Source organism: Thalassophryne amazonica, chromosome 15, assembly GCF_902500255.1.
Source record: "Thalassophryne amazonica chromosome 15, fThaAma1.1, whole genome shotgun sequence".
Taxonomy (NCBI): Eukaryota; Metazoa; Chordata; class Actinopteri; order Batrachoidiformes; family Batrachoididae; genus Thalassophryne; species Thalassophryne amazonica.
The window spans coordinates 85915912-85943216 of NC_047117.1; the positions used below are offsets into that span (position 1 = coordinate 85915912).

The window sequence follows — 27305 nt, forward strand, 5'->3', positions numbered from 1 at the left end:
TCCAAATACACCTGGTGCCTTATCAGTGGACACAATTACAGAAAAACTAACTTTTACAGCATTAACCTGTTTTGGATGTTGTCGGACTTAAATTAAAGCTGACAGTCTGCACCATGAGCTCAGTCATCGTTTGCTTGAAATGCCGGTGTATCCTGTGGTAAAAGGCTAAAATAACGAAAACTGTCTGAATATATTTTGGACCAAGCAGTATTCTCGATCAAAGCACAGAAACTTAAATTAGCACTACACCATGTTGACTTATTAATTTTAAGAGGCTAATTTGAGCATTGATGACACTAACAGGGTATTTTCAAACTTTAAAATTCCTAAAAAAAAAAAAAAAATTGAAAGACTGATAAAATAATTTGGCACAGATACAGAGCTGAATGTTGTAAACGTACATGCAGTCGGGGAAGAATCCTGAAATCAGAGAGCAGCAGACGCTTCACAGAGACCTACAGTGGTATCGATCCACTCGGCTGCTCTGAACGCTGCCTGTAATGAACATTATCTTCCATTACTGGAAAACGTGCTGATGCTGTGCAGCCGAGTGAGGGCGTGTTGTCTGAGCTCTGCTGCAAGAGAAGAACAAATGGGAATGGAGCGCGAACGCAGTGTGGCGTGAACAAATGTAAAATATAATTTGTTAAAATTGTTTTAGAATTTTCAAACTTCACTCCTGCTTCTATATTTGCTTTTTGGCAAGCAGATAATCCTCCAGCGCAGCGTACGTTACGTACTTGTGTGGAGATACCCTGTAACCATTTTTTGGGTTTAATAAAAACTTACTCCTAAAAATAAAATGTTCCGGCTTTCTGTGGGATTTTTGTCACCGAAACAGTACATCGTGTCAGATGACGGAGAGAAGAAAAAAATAAGAATGAATGGATATTTAAGTCGACCCCTTAAAATCAATGGTTTCCATAATAAATATTTTATTCTCAAGCGCAATGTACAAATGTAAACAAGGATAACTGCTGGTGTCACAGACCAAACTGTCCACCCCTAACAATTGGTCTGCCCTACCTCCACTGCACATGCGTCATTTTGAGTCTCTTCATCCAAAGCAATCGGATGGATTAATGGGATTATTAACCATCAGATGACAACGTAAAACCTCTTAAATCATTCTAAAGTACGTTTTAAGCAAAAACAAGGCCGTTTTAAGCAGAAAAGAGGAAATACTCTGTTACAATTTGAAATGACCGACGCACAGTGAACACATCAGCTAGCACCTCGTGTAGTTGCGGTGCTCTGATCGCTTCCTTCATCTTTTATAATGAAATAATGCTGAATTTATGTGGAAATGCTTGTACAAAAGCTTCAGATACAGTGAGGAAAATAAGTATTTGAACACCCTGTTGTTTTGCAAGTTCTCTCACTTAAAAATCATGGAGGGGTCTGAAATTTTCATCTTGGGTGCATGTCCACTGTGAGAGACATAATCTAAAAGAAAAATCCAGAAATCACAATGTATGATAATCTAAAAGAAAAATCCAGAAATCACAATGTATGATTTTTTTTAATTTATTTGTATGTTACTGCTGTAAATACAGTGAGGAAAATAAGTATTTGAACACCTGTGAAAATCAATGTTAATATTTGGTACAGTAGCCTTTGTTTGAAATTACAAAGGTCAAACATTTCCTGTAGTTTTTCACCAGGTTTTCACACACTGCAGCGGGGATTTTGGTCCACTCCTCCATACAGATCTTCTCTAGATCTTTCAGGTTTGGAGTTTCAGCTCCCTCCAAAGATTTTCTATTGAGTTCCGGTCTGGAGACTGGCCAGGCCACTCCAGGACCTTGAAATGCTTCTTACGGAGCCCCTCCTTAGTTGCCTTGGCTGTGTGTTTGGGATCATTGTCATGCTGGAAGACCCAGCCATGACCCATCTTCAATGCTCTTACTGAGGGAAGGAGGTTGTTTGCCAAAATCTCGCAATACATGACCCCATCCATCCTCCCTTCAATACGGTGCAGTCGTCCAGTCCCCTTTGCAGAAGAGCACCCCCAGAGTATGATGTTTCCACCTCCATGCTTCACGGTTGGGATGGTTTTCTTGGGGTTGTTCTCATCCTCTAAACATGGTAAGTGGAGTTGATTCCAATAAGCCCTATTCTGGTCTCATCTGACCACATGATCTTCTCCCATGCCTCCTCTGGATCATCCAGATGGTCACTGGCGAACTTCAAACAGGTCTGGACATGTGCTGGCTTGAGCAGGGGGACCTTGCTGTGTTTCTAATGTAATCTTTGTGACTGTGGTCCCAGCTCTCTTCAGGTCATTGACCAGGTCCTCCTGTGTAGTTACAAGCTTTCTCAGAATCATCCTTACCCCACAAAGTGAGATCTTACATGGAATCCCAGACCGAGGGAGATTGACAGTCATCTTGTGTTTCTTCCACTTTCTAATAAATAATCATAACAGTTGTTGTCTTCTACCAAGCTGCTTGCCTGTTGTCCTGTAGTCCATCCCAGCCTTGTGCAGGTCTACAGTTCTGTCCCTGGACAGTTCTTTGGTCTTGGCTATGGTGGACAGGTTGGCGTGTGATTGATTGTGTGAACAGGTGTCTTTTATACAGGTAACAAGTTCAAACAGGTTCAGTTAATACAGGTAAAGACTGCAGAATAAGAGGCCTTCTTAAAGAAAAATTAACAGGTCTGTGTGAGACAGAATTCTTGCTGGTTGGTAGGTGTTCAAATACTTATTTGCAGCAGTAACATACAAATAAATTATTAAAAAATCATACATTGTAATTTCCAGATTTTTTTTTTTTTACATTATGTCTGTCACAGTGGTCATGCACCTAAGATGAAAATTTCACACCCCTCCATGATTCCTAAGTGGGAGAACTTGCAAAACTGCAGGGTGTTCAAATACTTATTTTCCTCACTGTATCTGTCACTGAGATAGATGATGACTGGAGTTTTAAGGAGAAACGAGGTGTTAATCCGTGAACCACGGCTAATGACGCATGCGCAGTGAAGGCAGGGCGGATCAATTTTTAGGGGGGAACATTCGGTCGGCAACACCGACATCACACAAGAACTACCAAAGTTTTCCACAACAGATTAGCCTCTGTATTTTTCACAAGTTGTAATTTCAGAGCGTCACCAGTAGGAGTTCTGTCTGCTGGATGACACTGAGGCCGGCACGAGGGACTCCACTCCACCTTCTGATCACTCCCCCTGTTTTCACTGTGCATGCGTCATTTCAGAGCGTCAGCAGCAAGTCACAGATTATCACCTCGTTTCTGCTTCAAACTTCACTCCAGTCATCTGTCTCAACGGCAGATATCTGAAGCTTTTGTACAATCATTTCCACATAAATTCAGCAATTATTCATAATTAAACACGGAGCGATCAGAGCGCGACACCAGCGTGTCTGAGACTAACTCTGAATCTGACTACAACCAAAGTGATCAAAGGGAATAATGTGATTATTAACCATCGGATGACAAAGTAAAACCTCTTAAATCATTCTAAAGTCAGTTTTAAGCAGAAATGAGACAATGATCTGTTAATCAGTGCTAACGCTCTGACATAACGCATGTGCAGCGAAGGCCAGACTAGTGTAGAGGAGTGTTCAGTCTAGGAGAGTGCTGAGTCCCTGACACCAGAGCTGAGAGTCACAAGGAAAGAAGTCTTGAGATAAAAGGCAGTGCATTTTTCTACAATGACCTCACAAACACTGTCCTCTGATTGGATGACAGTGGCGCGGTCACAAAGTTACAGCAGAAAGACACAAGTCCTCAAGATAGAATTTGTTTCTAAGATGGAAAACAATTAGTCATGATTTATGAATGCAAAAGTAAAAACAAGAAACTGGTGACACCCGTTAAGCAAACGGGTCAGTTAAACTAGTTGGATTACAACTCGTTCCTGTTAGAGCTTTTTATTTTTTATGTCCGATTAACTCCCATATTTCATTTTCAAAGGTGATGTGCACTTGTGAATTTGCACTGATGTGATAGGTTAAGAGTCGGCGTCTGCTATATTGGTGATCAGTCATTTCATTTGGTGTTCAAACAAGAGGTCCTCGTGGTCCCATTTGGGTCTTGATTTGATCCGGCTCATATCAGTCAGTTCAGTTTTGCTCTCTGCAGTGACCCTTTCAGCACATCATCATCTCAGCACTGATCACATGGTTAGGACATATTGGTAGCTGCATTGTTGTTCCAACTCCATGAGTCTGCCCCCAGTACAGGAATAAAAACCACCTTTCACGTCTTACCACTCTTCACAAGCGCACAGCGGACTCATGGTGTTTTACAACATACACACAAAAAGCAATCCCTCTGACTTAAAAGATCACAGTGGCGTGGAAAAGCTTAAAACCAAGCGTAACATGGGACTACCTGAGGAGACGCGCTGTGCTGTGCCACGCTACAATTGGGACATGTCCAGCAGTGTGCATGCGGACAGTGTTAACATTTAGATATGAAATGCTGAGAGAGTTTTCATCTGTTGCACCGCCCACCACTGGATCAATCCATGAGGTGAAAAGGCAGCAACAACAAAGACAATCATGGTTCAAAATGCTGCTGCCAGACTTTTAACAGGACGCAGAAAGTTTGACCACATTACACCCATTTTGGCATCTCGTCACTGGCTTCCTGTCCCAGTGAGATCAGATTTTATGGTTCTGTTACTAGCTTATAAAACTGTTCACGGACTGGCACCTCCCTACCTAGCTGACCAAATTAAACCCTACGTACCGGCCTGGGCTTTGCGTTCTCAGGTTGCAGGACTACTTTGTGTCCTTAGGGTGAATAAGAAGTCTGCGGGTCACAGAGCTTTCTCTTATTGTGCCCCTGTTCTGTGGAATGATCTCCCTGCGTCAATAAAACAGTCAGATTCTGTCGAGACTTTCAAGTCCAGACTTAAGATGCACTTATTTTCTCTTTCATATGGCTAGCATACTGGCATATATATATACTATGCTTTTTACTCTTTTAATTCATTTTATTAGGAATTGTTTTTGTAATTTGTGTCAGTAATTGTGTCTGTAGCATGGCCCAAGCAGAGGGTCACCCCCTTTGAGCCTGGTCTGCTTGAGGTTTATTCCTCAGAGGGAGTTTTTCCTTACTACTGTCGCCTGTGTGCTTGCTCTGGGGGTTGGTAAGGTTAGACCTTGCTTGTGTAGAGCGCCTTGAGGTAACTTTGTTGTGATTTGGTGCTAGGGATGTAAATCTTACAACTCACGATTCGATTCCGATTCTTGGGGCGACGATTTGATTCAGAATCAATTTTCGATTGAAAGAGCTCTGAGAAATAGTTATATTACTTAAAAAAATATTTTAAGAAAATGCAGCTTTACAAGGTTAATCAAGTGATTCTAAAGATATAAATTTACTTATCTGCTTTGCTCGTTCAGCGTTGGCTGGCAGTTTAGTGATAGAGTGTGCGCTGGTCAGTAGTCGGCAGAGACCGCTGCTCCGCTTCTTTTAGCTCTTGGTGATGGCGTAGCATGTGGGCTTGAGGTTTTGAAGTGTTTCCAAAGTACTTAACTTTCATTTTGCACACTGCATAAGTCATGTCAAGCTCCTTCTCACGCAGCAAATAATAAAATCCAAAATGCGCCCAAACATTTGCCTTCAGCAAAGACGGTGCTGGCTGCATTAGCTCTTCGTCCGCCATGCTAAGCTACAGCTCACGAATGTTTGAAGCACGCCGGACCCTCCACTCGCGGGGACGCTGCAGTACGGAAGCCGTTGCCTGACAAATGTAGTACATGCAGCAAGTAAGCAAGAAAATGTTTTTAAAAATTGATTCTTGTACATTTTGGATCGATTCAGAATCTTAATGAGAATCGCGATTCGGACGTGAATCGATTTTTTCCGGCACCCCTATTTGGCGCTATATAAAATTAAATAAACTGAAAGTGAAATGATTCACAACTGATATCCAGACGTCAGGACAACGTACTTATGAGTGACTGACGGTCAAATTCCAAGTTCCAAAAACCTCTTCATCTTCATAAACCGTGCCCGGGCACAGTCCAATGGCACCTGAGCCTTGTGTGAGAACACGTTGAAATTCATGCAGCAGCAACACCCTCTGAAGAAGAGCGATCACCAACATGGCGCTAGAGAAGAGCACAGGAACTGATGACATCATGTCCTAATCCTCATCAATGCAATCTCAGAAATCCACATTAAAACGTTTGTCTCCACCACCAACAAAATGAGTCAATAGCATTTTTAGAAGCTTATTATTTGATTTAAACAAACATGATAATGTAAATACCTGTAACGTGGTTGACTGAGTAGGTCTGAGTGATTTTGAAGTCCTCTAACTATGTTTAACTGTCTACGAGTGTTACTTTAAAATATAAAATCCATCATGCACTCAGGACTTTTGCAAATGCGTTCCCAGAACTCCAGATATGCTGTGCGCGGATCCTGTCTCGATCATAAACTCGTGACTATTTTACAAAATGTACAACTCGATCAGTCAACTTTCAAAAAACACAGAATGTCACTGGATCCAGACTTTGGGGGGCAGCAGCGGATCCGTTAAAGGATCATTTATTGCTATTTTTCTTGTCAAACTTGCACATTTGTAGTGTGACTTATGCTGCTGAATTGTGTAGTCATTTTTTTTTTTTAATCTTCAATTATAATTGTATACTTTGGAACATGTCTGCCTTTAAGTTAATGCCATGTTGAGCGATTAATTGCTTTCAAAAAAGGGCAGTTTCCTTTGAAAATCAGATCACTGTTTCAGTGATCTGAGGTGACGTTCTGCACGATTGGAAGGTTCCAGTAAGAAAGCACCACACCACTTTTTTTTTTAAAAGGTTTTATCTTGTTGCAGATTTAAAACTGGTTGAAATCCATTAATTCTCCTTATGCAGAGTTGGAGTTAAATTCACTTTCTTCTGTATGTTATCAATCAATCCTTCATTTTTTATGATTCTTTATTAACTAATATATGTAATACCTAATATCATATATCAAGAAACAAGTAGTGAATTTAAAAAAAGATTAATAAAACATGTCCATTTGGTTTTACACTGTTAGTACATAATGAATTCATACAGGAATCTTATGTCATGAAAATCAGTGTAGTTTACTGTTTGTTACTAATTTCTTTTGTTTTATCTTGGTTTTTCTCGGGGAACAGTCCACACGATTTGACAAAGGCTTTACACCGTATGATTTCCTTAAGCAAACCCAGATGGACACAGAGAACAGAACACAGGTGGCTTCAAACCAAGAACCTTCTGTTTAGCGAGAGGAGTGTGCTCGCCACCTGCTGCACATGCAGCAAGTTTTAAATAAAACTAAATATGCAGAAATGACTCATAACAAACAAAAGTTACTTTGACAAGTCAAAGAAATTTGATGGACTTCTTATTGTCTTTGGATTCTGTTGTATTTAAATCTTAAGTTCCTTTTGGAGTTGGCTCCAACCCCAATCACGTGGACATCTCTTCTGTAGACGGAAGACAGCTCCAGAATATTCTGCAGAGATTATTTAGGAGCTCGGTTTTTCTTCTTGTCCCGGTTGTTCGTGCAGCTACAGCAAATAATCATAACTGAAAATTAAATTACTTTTTAATTGTTCAGACCCCGTAACATGTTTGCGTCTGATTGTATAATCTGGGATTAGTCTTGACGTGTTTGTGGGGGAACAGCGTTAGCTGCATGTGAGAATACAGTCTCCAAAAACTCCACACTGCACCATCATTACACATTTTTAGTTATACTGGAACAAAGGTTACAAAGTTTAAACAGAAGCAATAAATAGTTCTAAACTAAAACTTATCTAATATAACTTATAGAAAAAAAAGCACAACAAGCAACAAAGCTTCTTAAAAATGAACTAAAATCTAAAGAGAACTTTTTTTTTGTTTGTTTGTTTTAATGATGTAAAGTTCTGAACCAAAGCTGAGGCGATCATCTCCAAAACCTTTCTTCGTTGCCTGGTGTCTTGCTGAAACCTGAAGGAAGGCCGTTATATCGTGTCCTCAAACATGTTCTTTATAAAGAAGGGACACAACGACAAAACGACAGCTGTGAGATGAGTCCCGATGTGCGGCAAATTTTGCTGCTGCAAAGAAGAATCCAAACGGGTAAGAACAGGACGACGTCCTTCAGCTGACCGGCGTGTGGACGCTTATGAGTTCAGGAACAGGAGGAGGATGAACACACAGCCTCAGGACAGGGAAGAGAATCTGTTACAGTTGGGTCCATAAATATTGGGACAGTGAGTTTTTGTTTTATTTTAGCAGTTTAACCAGAAAAGAAAAGAATCGCATGCACTTTTGGAATGTGGCTCTCCACTTTTAAAGGAGGCAAAAGCTGTACCTGACAAAGTGTATGTTCATGTGTTTTGGAGGTGTGGTCTTGAAGGGAGATGGGGATTTCTTTCTGTTGTAACTGTTCACTTTTGAGCTTGCTTGTGCTACTTTGTCCAAAGTTAGGCACCCAGTAAACGCAGGAGGTTTTGAGAGTCAATGAGGAATCGTGATTTCAATTTTAGCTAAGCCGCATACAGATGAAACTGACATGATGTGAGCTGTCTTGGCTCCAGTTTAAAAGAAATCACGGTGGCAGCAGCAGAGTCAGACTCGAGTGGTTACACAAGGTGGTTAAAAGTTCTCAAAGACCAAAGGCGTCAAAACATTTGGGATTAAAGGTGGTTACGCCTGAAGACGAAACGAACAGCCACAATTCTAGATGAAAGACCACCAGAAAAAGCAAAACCGCCATAAGAATCTGTATTCACACTTAATGTTCAGTGTTTCTCCTGCTACATGCTGCCCACCAAGCTAATCACAACACCTGCCTGGCCAGAAATATATTTTTAATATACCCCAATGAATAAATAATACTGACAAAACACCAGAAAATGACACCAGATACCCATTAACTAACAATCATTTTAAGTTATTTGTGGCGCTCTGATCAACATTGAGGCTGTTCAAATGACGCACAGCTCAGTTTTTTTTGTTTGTCCTTGTGGTGCTGCAAACGTCAAACCACCTGTTAAATACTTTTTAACAGAAGTAAATACTGAAGTCATTATCAGTTAAAGACATGAATTAATAATAATGGAAATATTAAATGTTTTTCTGATCTCTTGGTGGACCTGCTGTCCCATCATGCCTGAAGACCTCCACCACTGTTCCCCTACCCAAGAAATCTCCCATAACCAGTCTCAGTGACTACCGGCCTGTTGTACTCACACCGGTGGTGATGAAGTGTTTTGAAAAACTGGTTAGAAGTCACATCATGTCATTCATAACCCCCACTTCAGACCCAAACCAATTCACTTACAAGGCAAACAGTTCAACAGAGGACGCCGTGACCGCTGCCCTCCACACCACGCTGACCCACCTGGAGCAACAGGGTCTCTACACCCATCTTCTCTAGTTCAGCATTCAACACCATCCTCCCCATGGCCTCCTGAGGAAACTGCTGAACCTCGGTCTACCGCGTTCCACGTCTCTGGATTAAGGCCTTTCTCTCCGATCGCTTACAGAGTCAGGATTGGCCCCCACATATCCACAGCTCTCACACTCACCACCGGTTCCCCTCATGGCTGTGTGCTGAGCCCACTGCTCTTCACCCTCTACACCTCTGACTCCACCCCTATTCACACCAGAAACACCTTCATTAAGTATGTGGATGACACCACAGTGGTTGGCTGTATCACTGGAGGAGATGAGTCCGCCTACTGGGATGAGGTGGAACAGCTGACAGTGTGATGTAGAGAAAATAACCTGCTCCTGAACACATCCACATTAGCTCCACAACCAAGGAGCTAATCATAGTCATCAGGAGAAACAAAACGGATCTTCAGCCCGTTATCATTGGGGGGACCTGCATGGAAAGGGTCAGGGACTTGTTTCCTGGGAGCTCACATAGATTAGAAACTGACCCGGGACAGGAACACCACACACTTTGTAAAGAAAGCACAGCAAAGACTCCACTTTCTGAGAATCCTCAGGAAAAATAACATTAACCAGAGATTGCTTGTGTCTTTTTACTTCTCTACCAAGGGAGCATCATCACATACTGCCTCTGTACGTGATTTACCAGCTGCATGGGGCCAAATGGTAAAGAGCTCCAGAGGATCACCAAAATGAGAGAGAAGATCACTGGGTGCCCTCTACCCACACTGGGGGACCTTCACGGCTCTTACAGTTTGAGAAGAGCCAACACCATCCTAAAGGACTCATCCCACCCTGGACACTCTTTTTGAGCTGCTGCCATCAGGCAGATGATACAGGGCCATTAAAGCAAGAACAAACAGGATGAAAAACAGTTTCTACCCAACTGCTGTTAGAGCTTTGAATGCCACTGGAATTTTTCTTTTCTTCTCCAGAACTTTCAAATCTGCGTGTGGTTACTCAGGTTTATATTTGCACTGAAAGGCTGCACCTTACCTTCCATTGTACTTGTTACAACACAATTCCATAAACAGTTGTTAAACATATGAAAAAGCTTTGATTCTTTGTTTTTCATCCAGATTTTAATTTTCAGGGAGCAAATTTTAAAATGAGTGAAATGTAAATGAAAAATAAATATTAAGCTAATTATTAAAGGGGGCCATGTAGTGCAAAACAAGTATTTTTTTTTAAATCTCTTTACGTTTTCATGTGTTTGAGGTTTAAAGTTAAACATTTCAAAGTGTTTTCAGAGACATTTGTTGAATACGTTTGTGAATTTGATCATAACTGGGATGAAAAATGTGTTGGAACCACGTGATTGTTATATATGGATGTTTTTTTTAGTGCAGTTGCTTGTCCAGGTTTTCTAACAAAGAACAAACAGTTATTGTTTATCATCATTATTTCAAGTTTTTTTTTCTGTACTGTTAAGCTAGTTTTATTTCTTGATACTACAATGATATTCTGAATTACTGATAAAAAAAAAAGAATGTCATAATTATTTTAAAAAGTTGTTACTGAAGAATTTGATCACAATTTATTCTCAAAAATGGTGTCTACGTCTACATTCCATCGCAAGGACTTGGTACCTATGCAGTCACCATGTTAGCTTGTAGAATAATACAGAGAAACGTAAAAACACTGGTTAGTGATGTAGCGTGCAAAAAAAAAGAAATCCTATGTAGGGGAAAACAATTAAAACTGGTCAGACATAACGGTTGTGATGAATGGTGATTTGAAGTATCCAGCATTCTCTGACATTTTATTCTTAAATTATGCTGCAATCTGACACACCAGTGAAAATCAAGATTACACGACAGCGCTCGTACCCCAAACTCAGAAGAAACCAGAATCCAGTTTGCTCAGATTTGGCTTATGTGTGTGTTCTTGCAGATGTGTAGCGTTTGTTCGGAACGCAGAAGTAGAACCAAAACTCTGAATGCAGAGTTTAAAGGCCACATCGTGCCCCGCGTGATGCATATGAGCATCCTGCATGGGCATTCTTCACACTTAGAACAATTTGAAGTATATTTCTGAGGGTCTTGTACATAAATACGTACGTTCTGTATGTTTTTGAGAGCTTTGATGTCTATAACATTGACCTGATGTACATATAAACACTTTAATGATTAAATATGCAGTTTAGGTTCACAAAGCATCTGCCATAAACCTTCTGCCAAATCAGCGTGTGACCAAAACAAAAACACCCAAAAACCAAGAGTTGACACAAAAACAAAAACTTTGCCAATATCCCAAAACTTATGGACCTGAGTGTGGCTGCTTAAACCACCAGCAGGTGGTAGTGTGGGGGAAAGGAAGCATGTGGAGGAAAAGAAGCATGCGGGCCTGTGCCGATTTTCACTACGGATTTGAGATGTGACTGCAGGCTACCGGGTGTCTGGAGGAAATGTGCGCTGTTCTGCTTCAAGAGGACGATGCAGCGCAGACAACCTTTCACCTCCTTCCCAACAAGATACAGACTGTAGGCACGCGGTTCGCCGCGTCAGTCTTTCCGTACTCTCCTCTTTCTCACAGCTTGCTTGTGGCTCTCTTCACCGGCGTCGTCTTCCTTTAACTGTGGGCCACGTCAGAAACGATTAAGGAGCAAGAAAGAAAAAAGCAGTTTAAGAAACAAGTGACACACTAACCTCTGTGTCTAATCTTCTCTCAGGCACTTTAGTTTCTTCTCCTTCCTGGTCCTCCTCCTCTTCCTCTTCATCATCATCACCATCACCATCATCGTCATCATCATTTCCCTGAAGAGGCTCGTCTCCTGCCTCCACACCAGCGTGCTCGTCCTCCTCTGCTCGCTCTGTATCGCCTAAGAAAGTGCAGATGAGGAGTGACCCGTGAGGAAACGTGAACGTGTGCTGTTTGAGCACATGGGATGCGTTTGACCACCTAACCTTCAGTTTGGGCGCCTCCTGTAGCAGACTCGTCCTCTGCATTTTCTTCCTCCTCGGCCGCTGGCTCCTCTTCTTCCTCCTCTTCTGCGTCAGCGCTGTGAGGGTCTATCGTCTTGTAGACATAGTCCTCATTGGATTTCTGGAACTGGAACACTGAATTACGGCTTTTGGATAAAAAGTATTGGTTGTGGTTTTGCGTAAATTGAGGACACAATCAGACATGACAAAAAAGGTTCAAAGCAAAAATTTGTTGACTGAAGTACCTTTGGCCAGCAGAAGAGCACAATCAGACCTACGGGCAGGCCTACTGTCAGGAAATAGACGACCCAGAGCCACGGCCGCTCCTCTGCTGCCATCATCAGCTGAGCAAAAACACCGGGCTGGCAGGAGGAAGAGACAAAAGGAGGGAAGGAACGACAAGACAAGAAGTACAACTAGTGAGCATTTGTGCTCCGACAACTCACTGAACAACCAGGAGGGGCTTTGATTTAAATGTGGGGAAGACAGGTGAGAAATTTAAGGGAAAACTTGAGTTGGAAAAACATGGATAAACAGTCGGAATCTGTAGGTTTGCTGACCGTGACGTTTGTGTCTGTGTCATAGACGAGGGAAAAAGAAGGACTCTTCCTCTTCCTGCGTTTATGTTGCACTTTTCCATCTGCATCAGACACTCAAAGTGCTTTAAAATAATGCCTCACATTCACCCCGATGTCAGGGTGCTGCCAATACAAGGTATTCACTACACACCGGGAGCAACTAGGGGATTAAGGACCTTGCCCAAGGTCAGGATGGGATTTGAACTAAGGATCCTCTGGTCTCAAACCCAACGCTTAACCACTAGACCATCACCTCCCCTGGATGAATGAAAATGGATGAAATTCATTTTTTCCCTCAAATTTCTACACACAATACCCCATAATGACAATGTGAAATGTTTTTTTTTTAATCTTTGCAAATTTAATTAAAAAAACTAGCAAATCATATGTACACAGCAAAATCACCAGTGTTAAATTAACACTGGTGATTTTGCTGTGTACATAAACACAGTCTTTGACATGAAGCCCAAAACTGAGTTCAAGTGCCTCCTGTTTCCACTTATCATCTTTGAGATGCTTCTACAGCTTACTTGGAGTCCACCTGGGGTAAATTCAGCTGATTGGACATGATTTGAAAGACACACACCTGTCTACATATAAGTTCCCACAGTTGACAGTCAGAGCACAAACCAAGCATGAAGTCAAAGGAACTGTCTGTAGACCTCTGAGACAGGATTGTCTAAAGGCACAAATCTGGGGAAGGGTACAGAAACATTTCTGCTGCCTTGAAGGGCCTAATGAGCACAGTGGCCTCCATCATCTGTAAATTGAAGAAGTTCAGATCCACCAGGACTCTTCCTAGAGTTGGCCACCCGTCTAAACTGAGCAATCAGAGAAGAGCCTTAGTCAGGGAGGTGACCAAGAACCCGATGGTCACTCAGTCAGAGCTCCAGCATTCCTTTGTGGAGATAGGAGAACTTTCCAGAAGGACAACCATCTTTGCAGCTATCCACCAATCAGGCCTGTAGTAGCCAGACAGAAGCCACTCCTTAGTACAAGGCACATGGCAGCCTGCCTGGAGTTTGCTAAAAGGCACCTGAAGGACTCTCAGAGCATGAGAAACAAAATTCTCTGGTCTGATGAGACAAAGATTGAACTCTTTGGTGTGAATCTCAGGTGTCATGTTTAGAGGAAACCAGGCACCATCCCTACAGTGAAGCATGGTGGTGGTAGCATCATGCTGGGGGGATGTTTTTCAGCAGAAGGAACTGGGAGACTAGTCAGGAATGAGGGAAAGATGAATGCAGCAATGTACAGAGACATCCTGGATGAAAACCTGCTCCAGAGCGCTCTTGACCTCAGACTGGGGTGACGGTTCATCTTTCAGCAGAACAATGACCCTAAACACACAGCCAAGATATCAAAGGAGTGGCTTCAGGACAACTCTGTGAATGTCCTTGAGTGACCCAGACCTGAATATGATTGAACAACTCTGGAGAGATCTGAAAATATCTGTGCACCGACGCTCCCCATCCAACCTGATGGAGGCTGAGAGGTGCTGCAAAGAGGAATGGGCAAAACTGCCAAAAGATAGGTGCACCAAGCTTGTGGCATCATATTCAAGAAGACTTGAGGCTGTAACTGCTGCGTAACTGCTGCCAAAGGTGCATCAACAAAATATTGAGCGAAGGGTGTGAAAACATGTGTTTTCTTAGTTTTTTATTTTTAATGAATTTGCAAAAATTTCAAAAAAATTTTTTTGTCATGCTGTCATTATGGGGTGTTGTGAGTACAATTTTGAGGGGGGAAAAATGAATTTACTCAATTTTGTAATAAGGCTGTAACATATAATGTGGAAGACGTGAAGCTCTGTGAATCCTTTCCAGATGCACTGTATGATGTACAGTAACAGTTCTGAACGTTACACCCACAGTGAGCGGGATCCATGGCTCTGTCCATTTTGCTGCCATGGGTTGGTTCAACAACAGAGTTGCTCTGAGTGATAACCTTTAACCTACGATCAAACACTTCTGTCCTGATGGGAGTGGTCTCTTCCAGGATGACAGCACCCCCCATCCGCAGGGCACGAGGGGTCCCTAAATGGTGAGACTATGAAAATGATGTGACTCCTACGTGGCGGCATTCACAGTTACATGATCGCAACCCACATGGAAATAACGTGTTTTGGGTGACTGGACTGCAGTCAGATAGTGCTTGTCCACATGAAAATGTACCCAAAATGAACTAAGGACTGACTGGGATCCAATCAGCCAAACCACCTCTGGACGTGGTCAGGGACGGATTGTAAACACATTGAATAGCCATGTAGATAAAAATGCTTAGTTCCAGGTGTAAATGGGTACTTATTGGAGATGTTGGACCAATGAGTTCGACGTCGCTCTAAACAACTTCATCAAAACGGTGAGTAGTCTTCCATCCCTCCAGTAGAGTTTTACAGACTTGTAGACTCAATGCCAAGACATTCTGAAACTGTTCCTAAGATACTTTATGCTAGTTTTTACTTTTAAGTTGTAACTCCTCTGAATGTCTTAATTTTCCTAATTTGTTTGAGTTCTTCACACTAGCATAAAACCTATCCTATTTTAAAACAAAAGAGACTACTCTCATTTTAAATCTTAAAGTGTGATGAATTTAGATCAAAAATGGACTGAATGGTTTTTGGAAAGCTCTTCTTCTGCAGCTGCAGTCAATTATATAATTGAAGTTGCTGATCTCAGATCCTGGAGATGCAAGTGTAAATCACACTGACCTCATTAGCGCTGGCTACCAGTTTCTTCAACCCCCAGCTGTCAGCGGCCCAGCGGTCTGCCACCTCCTTGTGAGACGTGATAATGAAGTTGTCAAAATAGATATCGGAGGACATGGACCACAGTTCCAAACCCAGAGCGTTAAAAGGTGTCATCCTGAATGGGTGTAGGTCCTGAAAGTGGTCCGGGTTGATAATCTTCCTGGGTTTCCAGGCTCCCTGTAAGGAGATAATGTGAAGGCAACCATCAGACAAACAAAAGGGGAAGCTACAAGCCTCTCAGGCTTCAGCTCTTCAAATGATGATTCCTCCTTACAGAGAAGAAAATGCTAAGTATGTTTAGGAATCAGATTACTCTGATTTTATAGCAAGACCTCTGGCATATTTTTAATCTTTCAGAGGAAACTAAGGTTGTTCCTAGGCTGTGGAGATCCCCTTTTGTCCTCACTTTATTGGAGGGTGGTGACCCAGTTTACTTAAACAGCTATAGGCTGATAGCAAACCTATCAGTGCTGGCCAAAATCCTTGAAACAATGGTTAGTAACCAATTAAAACAGTTTCTGTCCTACAATGACATTCTTTCTACGTATCAGACGGGCTTTAGGAAAAAGCATTGTACCGTTACAGCTGCTCTGAAAGTGGTAAATGACATATCGGTAGCACTTGATAAGAAACAGCACTGTGCGTCGCTTTTTATAGATTTATCTAAAGCATTTGATACGGTTGATCATGATGTCTTAAAGCTTAGACTTTTTCAGCTAGAACTTTCGGAGCAATCAGTTGCCTAGTTTCCGGACTATCTTAGTGACAGATCTCAGTGAATTACACATGATGGTCTGTGTTCTGAATTTGTATCAGTCTCTAAGGGTGTACCACAGAGATCTATTTCAGATCCTCTTTTATTTAAACTATATATAAATAATCTGGGTCAAAATGTGTCTGATGCTAATGTTCATTTCTATGCAGATGACATGCATCTACTGTTGCCCTGGCCATTAGACACCTGCAGGATGCTTTTAATGTTATTCAGGATAACCTACATCAGCTAAAGCGTGTTCTTGATGCTGAAGAGACCAAACTCATGATCTTTAATAACTCAAAGTTTGGAGCCCACATCCCTGCTGTAGTCACCCTGGATGGAAAGATCATATAAACGGTTAGTTCTTATAAATATCTGGGTATTTTAATTGATGACTCCCTAACTTTCACAGCGCATGTTATTCAACTAGTGAAAGAACTGAGATTGAAATTGGGTTTTTACTTTTGTAATAAATTGTGTTTTTCTTTTAATGTAAAAAAGGGGTTTATTGCTGCCACTTTTTTAATCAGTGCTGGACTATGTTGATGTTTTGTACATGCATACCTGGGCTCAGTGTCATAAAATTGATACAGCTTATCATGCTGCCTTGAGATTTATAACAAATTGTAAAGTCCTAACTCATCATTGCGAGTTATATTCTCGGGTGGGATGGCCTTCTTTCGCCACCCGCAGGCTTCATCATTGGTATATTATCATATACAAGGCAATTTTAGGTCTGCTTCCATCTTACCTATGTGTCCTTACTAAGCCAAGGAGTACTGGACAATATTCCTTGTGCTCTCACGACCTTTACTTACTTTCGGTTCCAAATGTTTGCACTGAGCTTGGGAAAAAGGCATTTGCTTATTCTGCCCCCACTGCATGGAACAATCGGCAAGATACTTTACAACTGGACTGCCTAGTTCCTCTGAATGAGTTTACATCTAAACTTAAAGACTTATAGGCAGCTTCTTTAAGATGTCAATGCTTTTAATTCAGTGCAATGATTCAGTTTTAAATTTGTTACTGATACACTTTTTACTGTATGTGTTCTTATGATGTTATTCTTTTTATGTTATGTCCATAATTGTGCTTATTTTATGCTACTGCTTGTCTTGGCCAGGTCTCCCTTGAAAAATAGGTTTTTAATCTCAATGGGACTTCCTGGTTAAATAAAAGAAATAAAACAAAACTAGCACCACTTGAGAGCCATTACCTGATAGTTGGGGTTGTCCACAAGAGGGGCTTTCCACTTGCCCTTGTACTGAAGGTTGTTTATCATGGGACGCTTCCATTCTCCACAGCCAGGGGCCGTCTCACAGGCCGGGTTAGGTATCTGCGGAGCCTCCCATTCTCCATCCATGTCCACGTCCCTGCACAGAGAGGTCAAATGTGAGATGATCGTCCTCACATCGTGTGCTACCGCTGTGTTTGATGTGGGGTGTGGAGGTATAAAAACATTAATCAAGGGTTGGAAATGTGTTTCAGGTTGTCGCACGTGTGTCTAGTTGTTTACCAGTCATCAGGTTTCTCAGCGTTATGATCAGAGACAAACTCGGGTTCATCGTCCAGCCAGCCTTCTGGTTTCACTGCATCGGGGTCCTCGATCTTTGCAGGAGCATCTTCATCCCTGAAACATAGTTACCGGTTAGAACAGCAATTTGTCTAGTCACGAGTTGACGGGCACTGTTAGTAATCAGCACCACCAGTAATCCCTAGCTGTGATAACAAACGGCTGCTTTCATCATGTGGCTTCACCACATTCATGTTACTTCTCGCCTTTGATGTGTGAATGTTCTTCTGTCTGTTCCTTACCAGTCCTCTGGTTTTACAGCCTCAGGGTCGGGGATCTTGGCCCTCTCGTCCCATTCTTGTGGCTTAGAGTCATTTGGGTCGTCTATCTCTCTGGGTGGGTTGACGGGAGGCACGACATCATTCAGCAGGTTGCCACGACTCACACTGGACTGGTCGATAAACATCTCGTAGCTGTTGTCAGGGTTCAGGACTGAAGAAAAGAAAAAAAAAAACATTAGCAGCATCAACCATACTAGCACGCACTAATGTTTGTTATCTGACAGCAGTGTTTCTGAGTTCTGAGACAAATCTTGAAAATGACAACATGGTGCAGTTTGGTGGATTCTGAGAGGAGGCAGATGCTCCTGACCTAAAGTGTAGAGGTGTGTCTTCTTGTCAGTGTAGAACTTCTTCAGGTCCACGTCTGCCCGCTTTGCGTGCTTCTCCTCCACATCTTTGTTCAGAGGGTTCTGGTGGCGGAAGATGAAGTGCAGCTTGTAGTCTTCGCCGCACTTATCAGGCCCAAACATGATGGTGTACGGTGTGCGGTCATGGAACTGTTCCTAGACCGCGAAACGGAAAAGTGTTAAACGAAGTACCGACAACAGAAGAGATGTTTATCAGATCTTTTCATATTCTGCCAACTGGTTTCTTGCTAACTTGAGAACCTCACTGTCTGAATGACCTAAGCCGCTTCTAGAAATATTCTCCGCTGTTTGCATGACAAATGAAGACCAGCTCTCAGACGGTCGCCAACAGAATTCAAACATGTTGTTTCCTTTCTTTAGAACTAATGCACATAAGACCACATCATGTGTGACGACAGCACATCTACCAACCAGGTTGTGGCGTTCAGTGCCTGAAAGCAGTTTGATGTACGCGCCGCCACAGTCAATCCCATCCTGGAAATTCACCTCATACCTACAACCGAAACAGAGTTTGAGGTCTTAGTCGGGTTCCAAGTGTAATTCCATTCAATTTATGTGTCTGTTCCTCTCTGCCATTGGAGTTTCTTTCAGTCTTGCGTTTTTTGTTTTATTGTGTCTGGTCTGCTTGAGGGTTCTTCCTATAGCACTGAGAGAGTTTATCCTTACTACGGTTGCCAACGTGTTTGCTCATGAGGTGTTAAGGTTGAGACCTTACTTGTGTATATCACCCTGAGGTGACTTTTATAACAATTTGGCACTGTAAAAATGACTAACCTAAACTGAGTTGGGTGACCATGTTAGATTTTTAAATACGTATACCTGAGTTTAGCAAAGATCATGAACACAACTTTTTTGGTGGTGGGTACGTACTTACTAGCATGAGTAGATGTTGGATTTTATAGTAATATCCTAATGGCAGCCTGATTTATAACATGCAGTACAAAAAAACAAACAAATATGTTAACATAAAACTACCACCACTACTATTATAATCAGCTGTTGTCAATATCTATACCTGAGACCTTTGGTTGAAATGCCAACCAAGGTCCGTTTTTTTTAGAGTGTCACCCAGGAACAGATAAGTAACCACAAATTTGGAGAAATCCTGGCCAATCTGTAACTGTTATTGATCAGTTGTACTGTTTTCAAATTTGCACCATTGGATTCCTTGCCCCAGAAACGTATGATCAGCTATTGGAATCATAACTGTAGGTAAACTAGGAGTCAAGATAGTCAGAAATCAGAAACTGAAGGTCAGAAATTTTAAAAATCCAAGACTGTTACGATTAATCTATAAAGTTTTCAAAAATGTACAGTCATCACCCCGTCCTTCCCCCCCAAAACAAAGATACAAAACTAGCATAATGTCAAGATCACCTGGAGTACTTGATCAATGTTATTTTCTACTGTTTGCCTACTTTGTAACTCACTGTACAACCAACGGTTCATCCTGAAAGATGAAGGGCTTGTCCAGCAATGCAGCGATGGCGTGGTGTTTGGCACGAGACTTCAACACCAAACCTTTGTCTCCTGGAACTTTATTCTCCTTCAGCTGCTCCACAGCCCACTTCCCTTCAATCAGGAACACGCATAGCATTCAAAAAATTATTACTTAAAAAAAAAAAATGCAAATATATTAAATCTGGATGAGTGAATGAGTGAAAAAGAAAATAAGAAGAAACCATCGTATTTGGCGATGTCGTCATCTGCATCCCCCTTCACCGTCTTTGACAACTGCCATCTGTGAAGATCAACATCACACAATGTTGTAGCTGTCAGAGGATACGATGCACAAACACATCCAGCTCATTTGAATTTTGAACCCTCCGCGTTGACTTTGTACCTGTTGAGGGTTCCGTCATCAAACGACTCTGCGAAATAGACGTCTCCAGTGGGAACGGGAGTTTTGTATGTGACCTGAAGAAAATTAGACAGACAAGAATCAATAAACAAAACAGGGCACATAACAGGGCAATATTTTTTGTAACCTCTGCCAACCAACAGGGGGCAGAAGTTACCTCATCTTGCATCTGTGTGTGTTCACTCTTAACAGATTTCAAGGACATTGTGTGGGGAGATGTCCTTCAGTTCAGACAGAAACAAGCGAGTAAATGTTGGTGTGACGAACCACATCCATGTCCAACTATTTTTTTCCTCTAACATTCTCCAATACCCTTTGTATGACATCATAAAGTTCTTTTTTCTTCACACTGTAGGCATAATCCAGAACAGACAACACACGCTGTCACTAAAGGGGACAAAAGCCTATGGGGTGGTTCAGTTTTTCATACAAGAAAAAATGAAGATATGACACCGGTACAGTCCGTAATATTAACTCTTATCAGCAGCACTTTCTTGGATCAGCCCTGTTATTTTTGTGGTTAATAGAACTGCGTGTATCAGATGACTGTTTATGGAGCTGGAACAGTTATGTTCAACAGGGCGGAAGTGGAGCCAGAATGCAGGTTCTCCCAAGTGGATGTTGTGCACCACCTATTGGTAGCACACTGGAATGTTAGTTTTCTATTCAAGCAAAATCCTACCCAATGTAAACAAGTTTTGGTTGGTTTTATGTATACGAGGTCTGTGAGAAAAGTAATGGACCTTATTATTTTTTTCAAAAACTATATGGATTTGAATCACGTGTGATTACATCAGACATGCTTGAACCCTCGTGGGCATGCGAGAGTTTTTTCACGCCTGTCGGTTACGTCATTCGCCTGTGGGCAGTCTTTGAGTGAGGGGTGGCCCACCATCTCGTCGATTTTTTCATTGTTTAGGAATGGCTCAGAGACTGCTGCTTTGTTTGATAAAAATTTTTTCAAAACCTGTAAGGCACAACTGAGTGGACACCATTCGATAAATTCAGCTGGTTTTCGGTGAAAATTTTAACGGCTGATGAGAGATTTTGGAGTTTTACTGTCGCCGTAAGGACGGCCCACGGCGCCTGACGGCGATCTGCACTCCGAGGTGGCGTCGTCTCGCTATTTCAAGCTGAAAACTTCCTAATTTCAGGCTCTGTGGACCCAAGACGTTGTGAGATAACAGAGAACTTTCAGAAGAATTCGGGATCAGGAGTTTATCCAGACATTCCACTGTTAAAGGAGATTTTGTAATGAAAGAACGTGCGGGCAGATTCACATGTCGGGCCGGACCCGACCGCGGGGGGTCGCCACAGGAAAAACACCTTCGTTGGAAACCTTAACGGACAAGTTGGAACATGCCCAAGCTGTTAAACAATTTCTCAGATACTCACTTGTTGAAAGCCATCAAGCCGCCTGAATTTTACAAGTGGTTTTCAACACGGAGGTGTTTTTCATGTCGCGGCGCAGACGGATTTGCCATGTCGTCACGGATCCGACTCGGCAAATTCGTCCGCACGTTCTTTCATTACAAAATCTCCTTTAACAGTGGAATGTCTGGGTAAACTCCTGATGCCAGCTTCTTCTGAAACTTCTCTGTTCTCTGACGACGTCCTGGGTGAACAGAGCTTTAAATTAGGATGTTTTCAGCTCGAAACAGCCAGACGGACGCCACCTCCGCTGCGCCGATCCGCTTTGTGGGCTGTCCTTAAAGCGAAAGAAACTCCACAATCTCTCATCAGCCGTTAAACTTTACACCGAAAACCAGCTGAATTTCTCGAATAGTGTCCACACGGATATCCCTCACCGGTCCTGAAAAAATTTGATAAAGTAACGTGCACCGTCTCCCTGCAGCTTCTCAGACAAAGAGATTCCGACAGAAGGGGGAGTCCACACCTCACTCAAAGCCTGCCCACAGGCGAATGACGTCACCGACAGGCATGACAAAACTCACGCATGCGCACGAGGGTTCAAGCTTGTCTGACGTAAAAACATATGAATCAAATCCATTTATTTTTTGAAAATTAAAAAGGACCGCTTTTTTTTAATCACAGACCTCGTATAAGTAGAGGTTTTAATATTACCATTATTATTGTTATTCTGACTCCCATTTATGACCTCATACCTGGAAGGAGACATTGGCATCCGTTGCATCCTCGCCGGTCTCTCCTTCGCCGGTCTCTCCATCTTCGCTTCCTGTCTCATCGATGTGATCTTCATCCATCACTTCTGCCTCCTCTTCTTCGTCTTCCATCACGACATTCATTTCCTCTTCGTCCAAGTCCATATCTGCATCGAAATCTGAGATATCGGCCTCCGAGTGCTCACCCTGAGCCGCTGCCTCCACCGAGAGTGTGAACAGGAGCAGCACAAACCACATCCAACCTCGGGCCGACTTCATCTGCAGGAGAAAGAAACACAGTGAGCACAAGGAGCGACGAGGGCCTCGGGGTGAGCGCGGTGCGAGGCAGCTTTGAGTGTGATACCTGATTTATGTTTGCGGGAGAATGTCAGCAATATAAATCAAAAATACAAGTGTGTAGAAAAATAGAGGGATGAGAGATGGACAGAGAAACAAAAAGGAAGTGGAGCACAAGTCCATGTGTGGCTTCAAATCATTTCATTCCCTCCGCCCGCAACAGAAATTAAAAATCCACCCCTGCTGTGTTGGAGTCCCATGGAAGGCCGGCCACCGCGACTCTCGACAGACTTTTAAAATATGCCACATTCTCATGGTTACTGCGCTTCTCAAAAACCTAAACAGATCTGCTCCACCCAGCTGCTGTGAGTAACACGACTAAAACCATGACTGCAGACTGCAGAGAGTGACGCTGATTCCTTTGCCGCTATTGTTACATCTGCCAGCCGACAGAGGAGGGTGAAGGTCATGTGACAGACACCCAGCCTGACATCTACAGTCAGGTCCACAAATAGCGCAGCAGATAGGCAAAATGATTGTGCATTTTGTGACTAAAGCATGAAATTTGGCACACATATTCTTATTTTCAGATGTGGCGGCATCTTGGAACTGACCTCTCATGACCTACAGGGGTCAATGAAGAATTACACAGAGGTCAAAATTTAAAAATGTTCTAATCATATTGAAAGGTATATCATATTATCTGTCTGATCATAAGGATTCCAAAAAGATATAATTTAGTCTATGCTTGACTAAATGCTGTGGAGTTACAGGGTAAAAACAGCAAAAACAATGACAAAAGTCAATTTCAGTTTGTACAGGTGTCCGAAGTTAAAGTTGCACCAATTTTGGCAATAAAGTGGTGCAAATAATTGGCTGAGCTAATAGGATTAATAAATGGAATAGTTTTGTCTGTGTTTTGTCTGTTGTCTCTAAAGTAGAGGTCAAACAAGGTTGATGTCCATTGGATTCTATGACATGTGACATATGTTAACCTTAATATAACTAAGCATGATACATGGTGCAAACTATTCCTTTTTAAAACCCTGTTACCTGAACCAATAATTTGCATCACTATTTTTTTTTTTTTTACCAAAATTGAAACAACTTTATCTTTTGACTCCTGTACAAACTGAAATAGACTTTTTTCATCATTTTAGCAGCTTTTACCCTGTAACTCCACAACATTTAGTCAAGGATTGTCTAAACAATACCATTTTGGAATTGTTATGATCAGACAAATAATATGATATGCCTTTCAATGTGATTGGAACATTTTTACATTTTGACCCCTGTAGGTCATGAGATGTCAGCTCCAGGATACTGCCACATCTGAAAACAAGTATTAGTTCATTTAGAATATATGTGCCAAATTTGGTGGTTTAGTCACAAAATGAACAATTGTTATGGAAATTTTAGCTAAACTGCACCACTAAACTATTTGGACAGTGATGAAATGTTCTCATTTTGCCTCTGGGCACTCTAGTAGAAATTTAAAAAATAAAAAAGCACAACATAGTGTGCACTTTGAACTAAAACACTTCATTAACCATTTAGCACACAGTCCCACTGTTTTCAGAGCCCATAAGTAATTGGACAACTCTATCTGTAAAACATGGTTCTCCATGTATCTTCCAGCAAATCAGGAGCTGCTCAGTTGAAGTTGAGCAGACTTCCAGAAAACAAAAGAGGACGTGAGCTGATTAAATTTACAGCCTTTAATAACATCAGTGTTGTAGAGAGAGAGATAAAAGCCTGAGAGAAAGAGAGACAGACCCCTGAGTGTAATGCAAAGTCAATCTATGAGGCCACGCCTCTGCGTGCCTAACCTCACTCAACGTATTTTCAAGGAAGTGACAGATCTTGTGTCACTCTAATATCTTTGGTTTTGGCTTCCCTTCATTGGTTTCCTATATATGATGTCAGATTTTAAGGTTTTGTTATGAACATACAAAATCCTACGTAAAGTAGCGACTCCCTGCCTGGCAGATCTAATTTAACCTTATATATCCACCTGTGCACTGCGTTCTCTGGATGCACGATTATTGTGCACTCAAAAGGTGAAGAAGAGGTCAGCAAGTCACTGAGCTTTTTCTTATTGTGCACCTATTCTGTGGAATAATGTACCTACTGAGACAAAGCCAGGGTTCCTACAGCTGAAGGCAAGATAGATTTAAGACATTTTAAACCAGTCAACCAGTGTTAAGACCAACACTGCAATACCCAAAAAAGAAGGGGGAGGGAGGGATGGGGGACAATATAAATGGCTGAGGGTTAATGTGCCCATTTCTTGTAACGTACAACAGGGTTACAGGTTTAATCCACACTGCCAAATCTTTCATAAAAGCCAATTTTCACACTTCCTCATGTTGTCACGTAAGTTAACATGTAGCGAGTTGAAAGTGTCTCCACTCTGAGCATTCCAGCAACAAACAAAAGAGATTTCTTGGTTCCGCTATCTTGCTTTGTGTAGCATTATGAGAGACTCTGACTGAATTAGATGCCATTTATTATTATATTTTAATTGCAGTGTCAGAAGAAAACATAAATCAAATCATATTTCCTGTTACTTTTTAAAGAAGGATTTAAAACATTTTAATACCAATTGATGTCTTAGTTCTAAATACAGACATTCAATGCCTTTTAAGACTTTTCAAGCAACAGCAGAAACCCTGTAAAACAGTCTGATTTTGTGTAGGTATTGAATACCCAATTAAATGATTAAAGACTCACCTGTTCTTCCTATCTCATAATTAAAATTAGTTGTATTGAATCACAGTCTTTCCCTCCAAGATCAGTTATTCAATTATTGGTGGACAATGACTGAGTCTCATTTTAGTAGCACTAGTCTCATTACAGCTAAATTCTGGGGAATGTTAGCAAATTACAGGGCTCTGTTGCTTGTGAGCATGACTGCATTTTGGCTGTTCACTGTTGTAAGTTGGTGTTAGTGAGCTGTAAATTCTGCGTGACTGATTTCTGTTTTTTCTCTGTATGCTGATGAAGACATGGACCATCAGCCACAGGGACCCGTGGTTTCCTATGCTATATGGTATTACAGCATTTTAGAACTTCATTGATCCTTCTGTCCATCCACTGGATCTGATGAGATCCTTCTTGAACTGGGACATGTGAGACATACAGAGGAACTGTGGAAATATGGACCAGGCTGAGGCTTTACGGAAGCATCATATGGATGAAATCTGGGGATTGATCTTTCAATGACTGATCTGTCGTTGATCACTGACTCACGAATTGCAGTCCATTTCCTGAGACTCTCGTCTTCAATTCAATTTGCAGATAGTGTGCCAAATCACAACATGTCACCACAAGGCACTTCACAAGGATTCTAGGGGCCCATGACTGACAAAATAATATGGGGGTGGCCAGTAAGATTTATTTTCATTGAGTCCCTGGTCCTGTGTGGTACATCTGTCTGGAGGAGGCAGTCCTCAAAGAAAAACTAAGTGGTCACACAAGAAGGGGAGGCCACCAAGAAACCCATAGCTGTGGCTGCGACTGGAGATAACTGTGCATAGCGCAACTTTTGTCAAGAGAGCTGAATACATTTCTGTGGCACTCCAACTCCACCTTTTTGATCTCTAGCCTTATGGCGTCATAAAGAGTTGCAGAGTGCTCTCCTCTGTCATTTGTAGGACACTCCTCACCTTCTAGTTTCATTTATATTGCAAAGGCCGAGAATTTGTGTTACAGGACAGGAAAGTGGAGTTAATGTGTAACAAACTATTTCAGGTGAATGGCTGCAACAACACCTGCTAAGCTAATGTTAGCTAACGGCGCCAACCTTAGCACAACACAGCTAGTAAACTAGTAATATCATAGGAGCAGAATATTTCTAAAACACAAGTTATTAAAAACGAAATTATAGATCCTACACGAATTAGTAGATAGTTAAAACTAGCTTCTAACGTGATGAGAAATGAATGAGAACACAAACCTTTGCAGGCGTCGTGCAGAAAAAAAATCCTCAGTGTAATTTTTATCTGGTTAGAAGAGGGAAAAATGTGGACTTTACACTGCTAAATGTCGAAGACACGAAGTCCAATAACTAAGGGGCGAAACCAAAACAATTTCTGCAGCAGAGATGATAAGGAATAACGGTTACTGTGGCGTGTTGTTGTGACGTCACATCACGGCTTCGAAACTTGTGCCGAACTCGCTCGGCTTCAATCATTCATTCATGAAACCTGTGCCGAGAATTTGATCCTTCCCAGAAAATAAAAACCAAGCACAAACGTCAGCGATCGTGATGGATCATGCTTTTATTTTATCTCCCAAAATAGCTCTCACAAATTAAAATAATTGATAATTTACGGTAACAAGAAATGAAGACACCTTTGATCTCTTAATTTTTTTCGCATCGTTATTTT

General features: G+C 41.8%; 1 protein-coding gene and 1 long non-coding RNA gene across 3 annotated transcripts; one reads left to right on the plus strand and one right to left on the minus strand.

The window, feature by feature from the left end:
* The first annotated feature begins 3 nt into the window (after positions 1-3).
* On the plus strand, positions 4-15764 carry LOC117525524. Its single transcript, XR_004565080.1, has 3 exons — positions 4-122; positions 8577-8585; positions 15753-15764. It is a non-coding gene; the product is annotated as an uncharacterized LOC117525524 (long non-coding RNA).
* clgn (calmegin) lies at positions 10517-27149 on the minus strand. 2 transcript variants are annotated; one of them, XM_034187382.1, is made up of 15 exons: positions 26873-27149; positions 22621-22896; positions 20477-20550; positions 20316-20374; positions 20064-20205; positions 19045-19126; positions 18576-18768; positions 18227-18416; positions 17928-18041; positions 17628-17784; positions 15616-15831; positions 12573-12689; positions 12310-12448; positions 12052-12224; positions 10517-11978 (listed from the first exon to the last, which is right to left on the minus strand). In XM_034187382.1, exons 2-15 carry the CDS (start codon positions 22894-22896, stop codon positions 11907-11909), a joined length of 2004 nt encoding a protein of 667 aa, XP_034043273.1. In that variant the 5' UTR covers positions 26873-27149; the 3' UTR covers positions 10517-11906. The 2 variants fall into 2 exon arrangements, with proteins under 2 accessions (XP_034043273.1, XP_034043271.1); XM_034187380.1 differs by having other exon boundaries at positions 12310-12454.
* Positions 27150-27305: the final 156 nt, after the last annotated feature.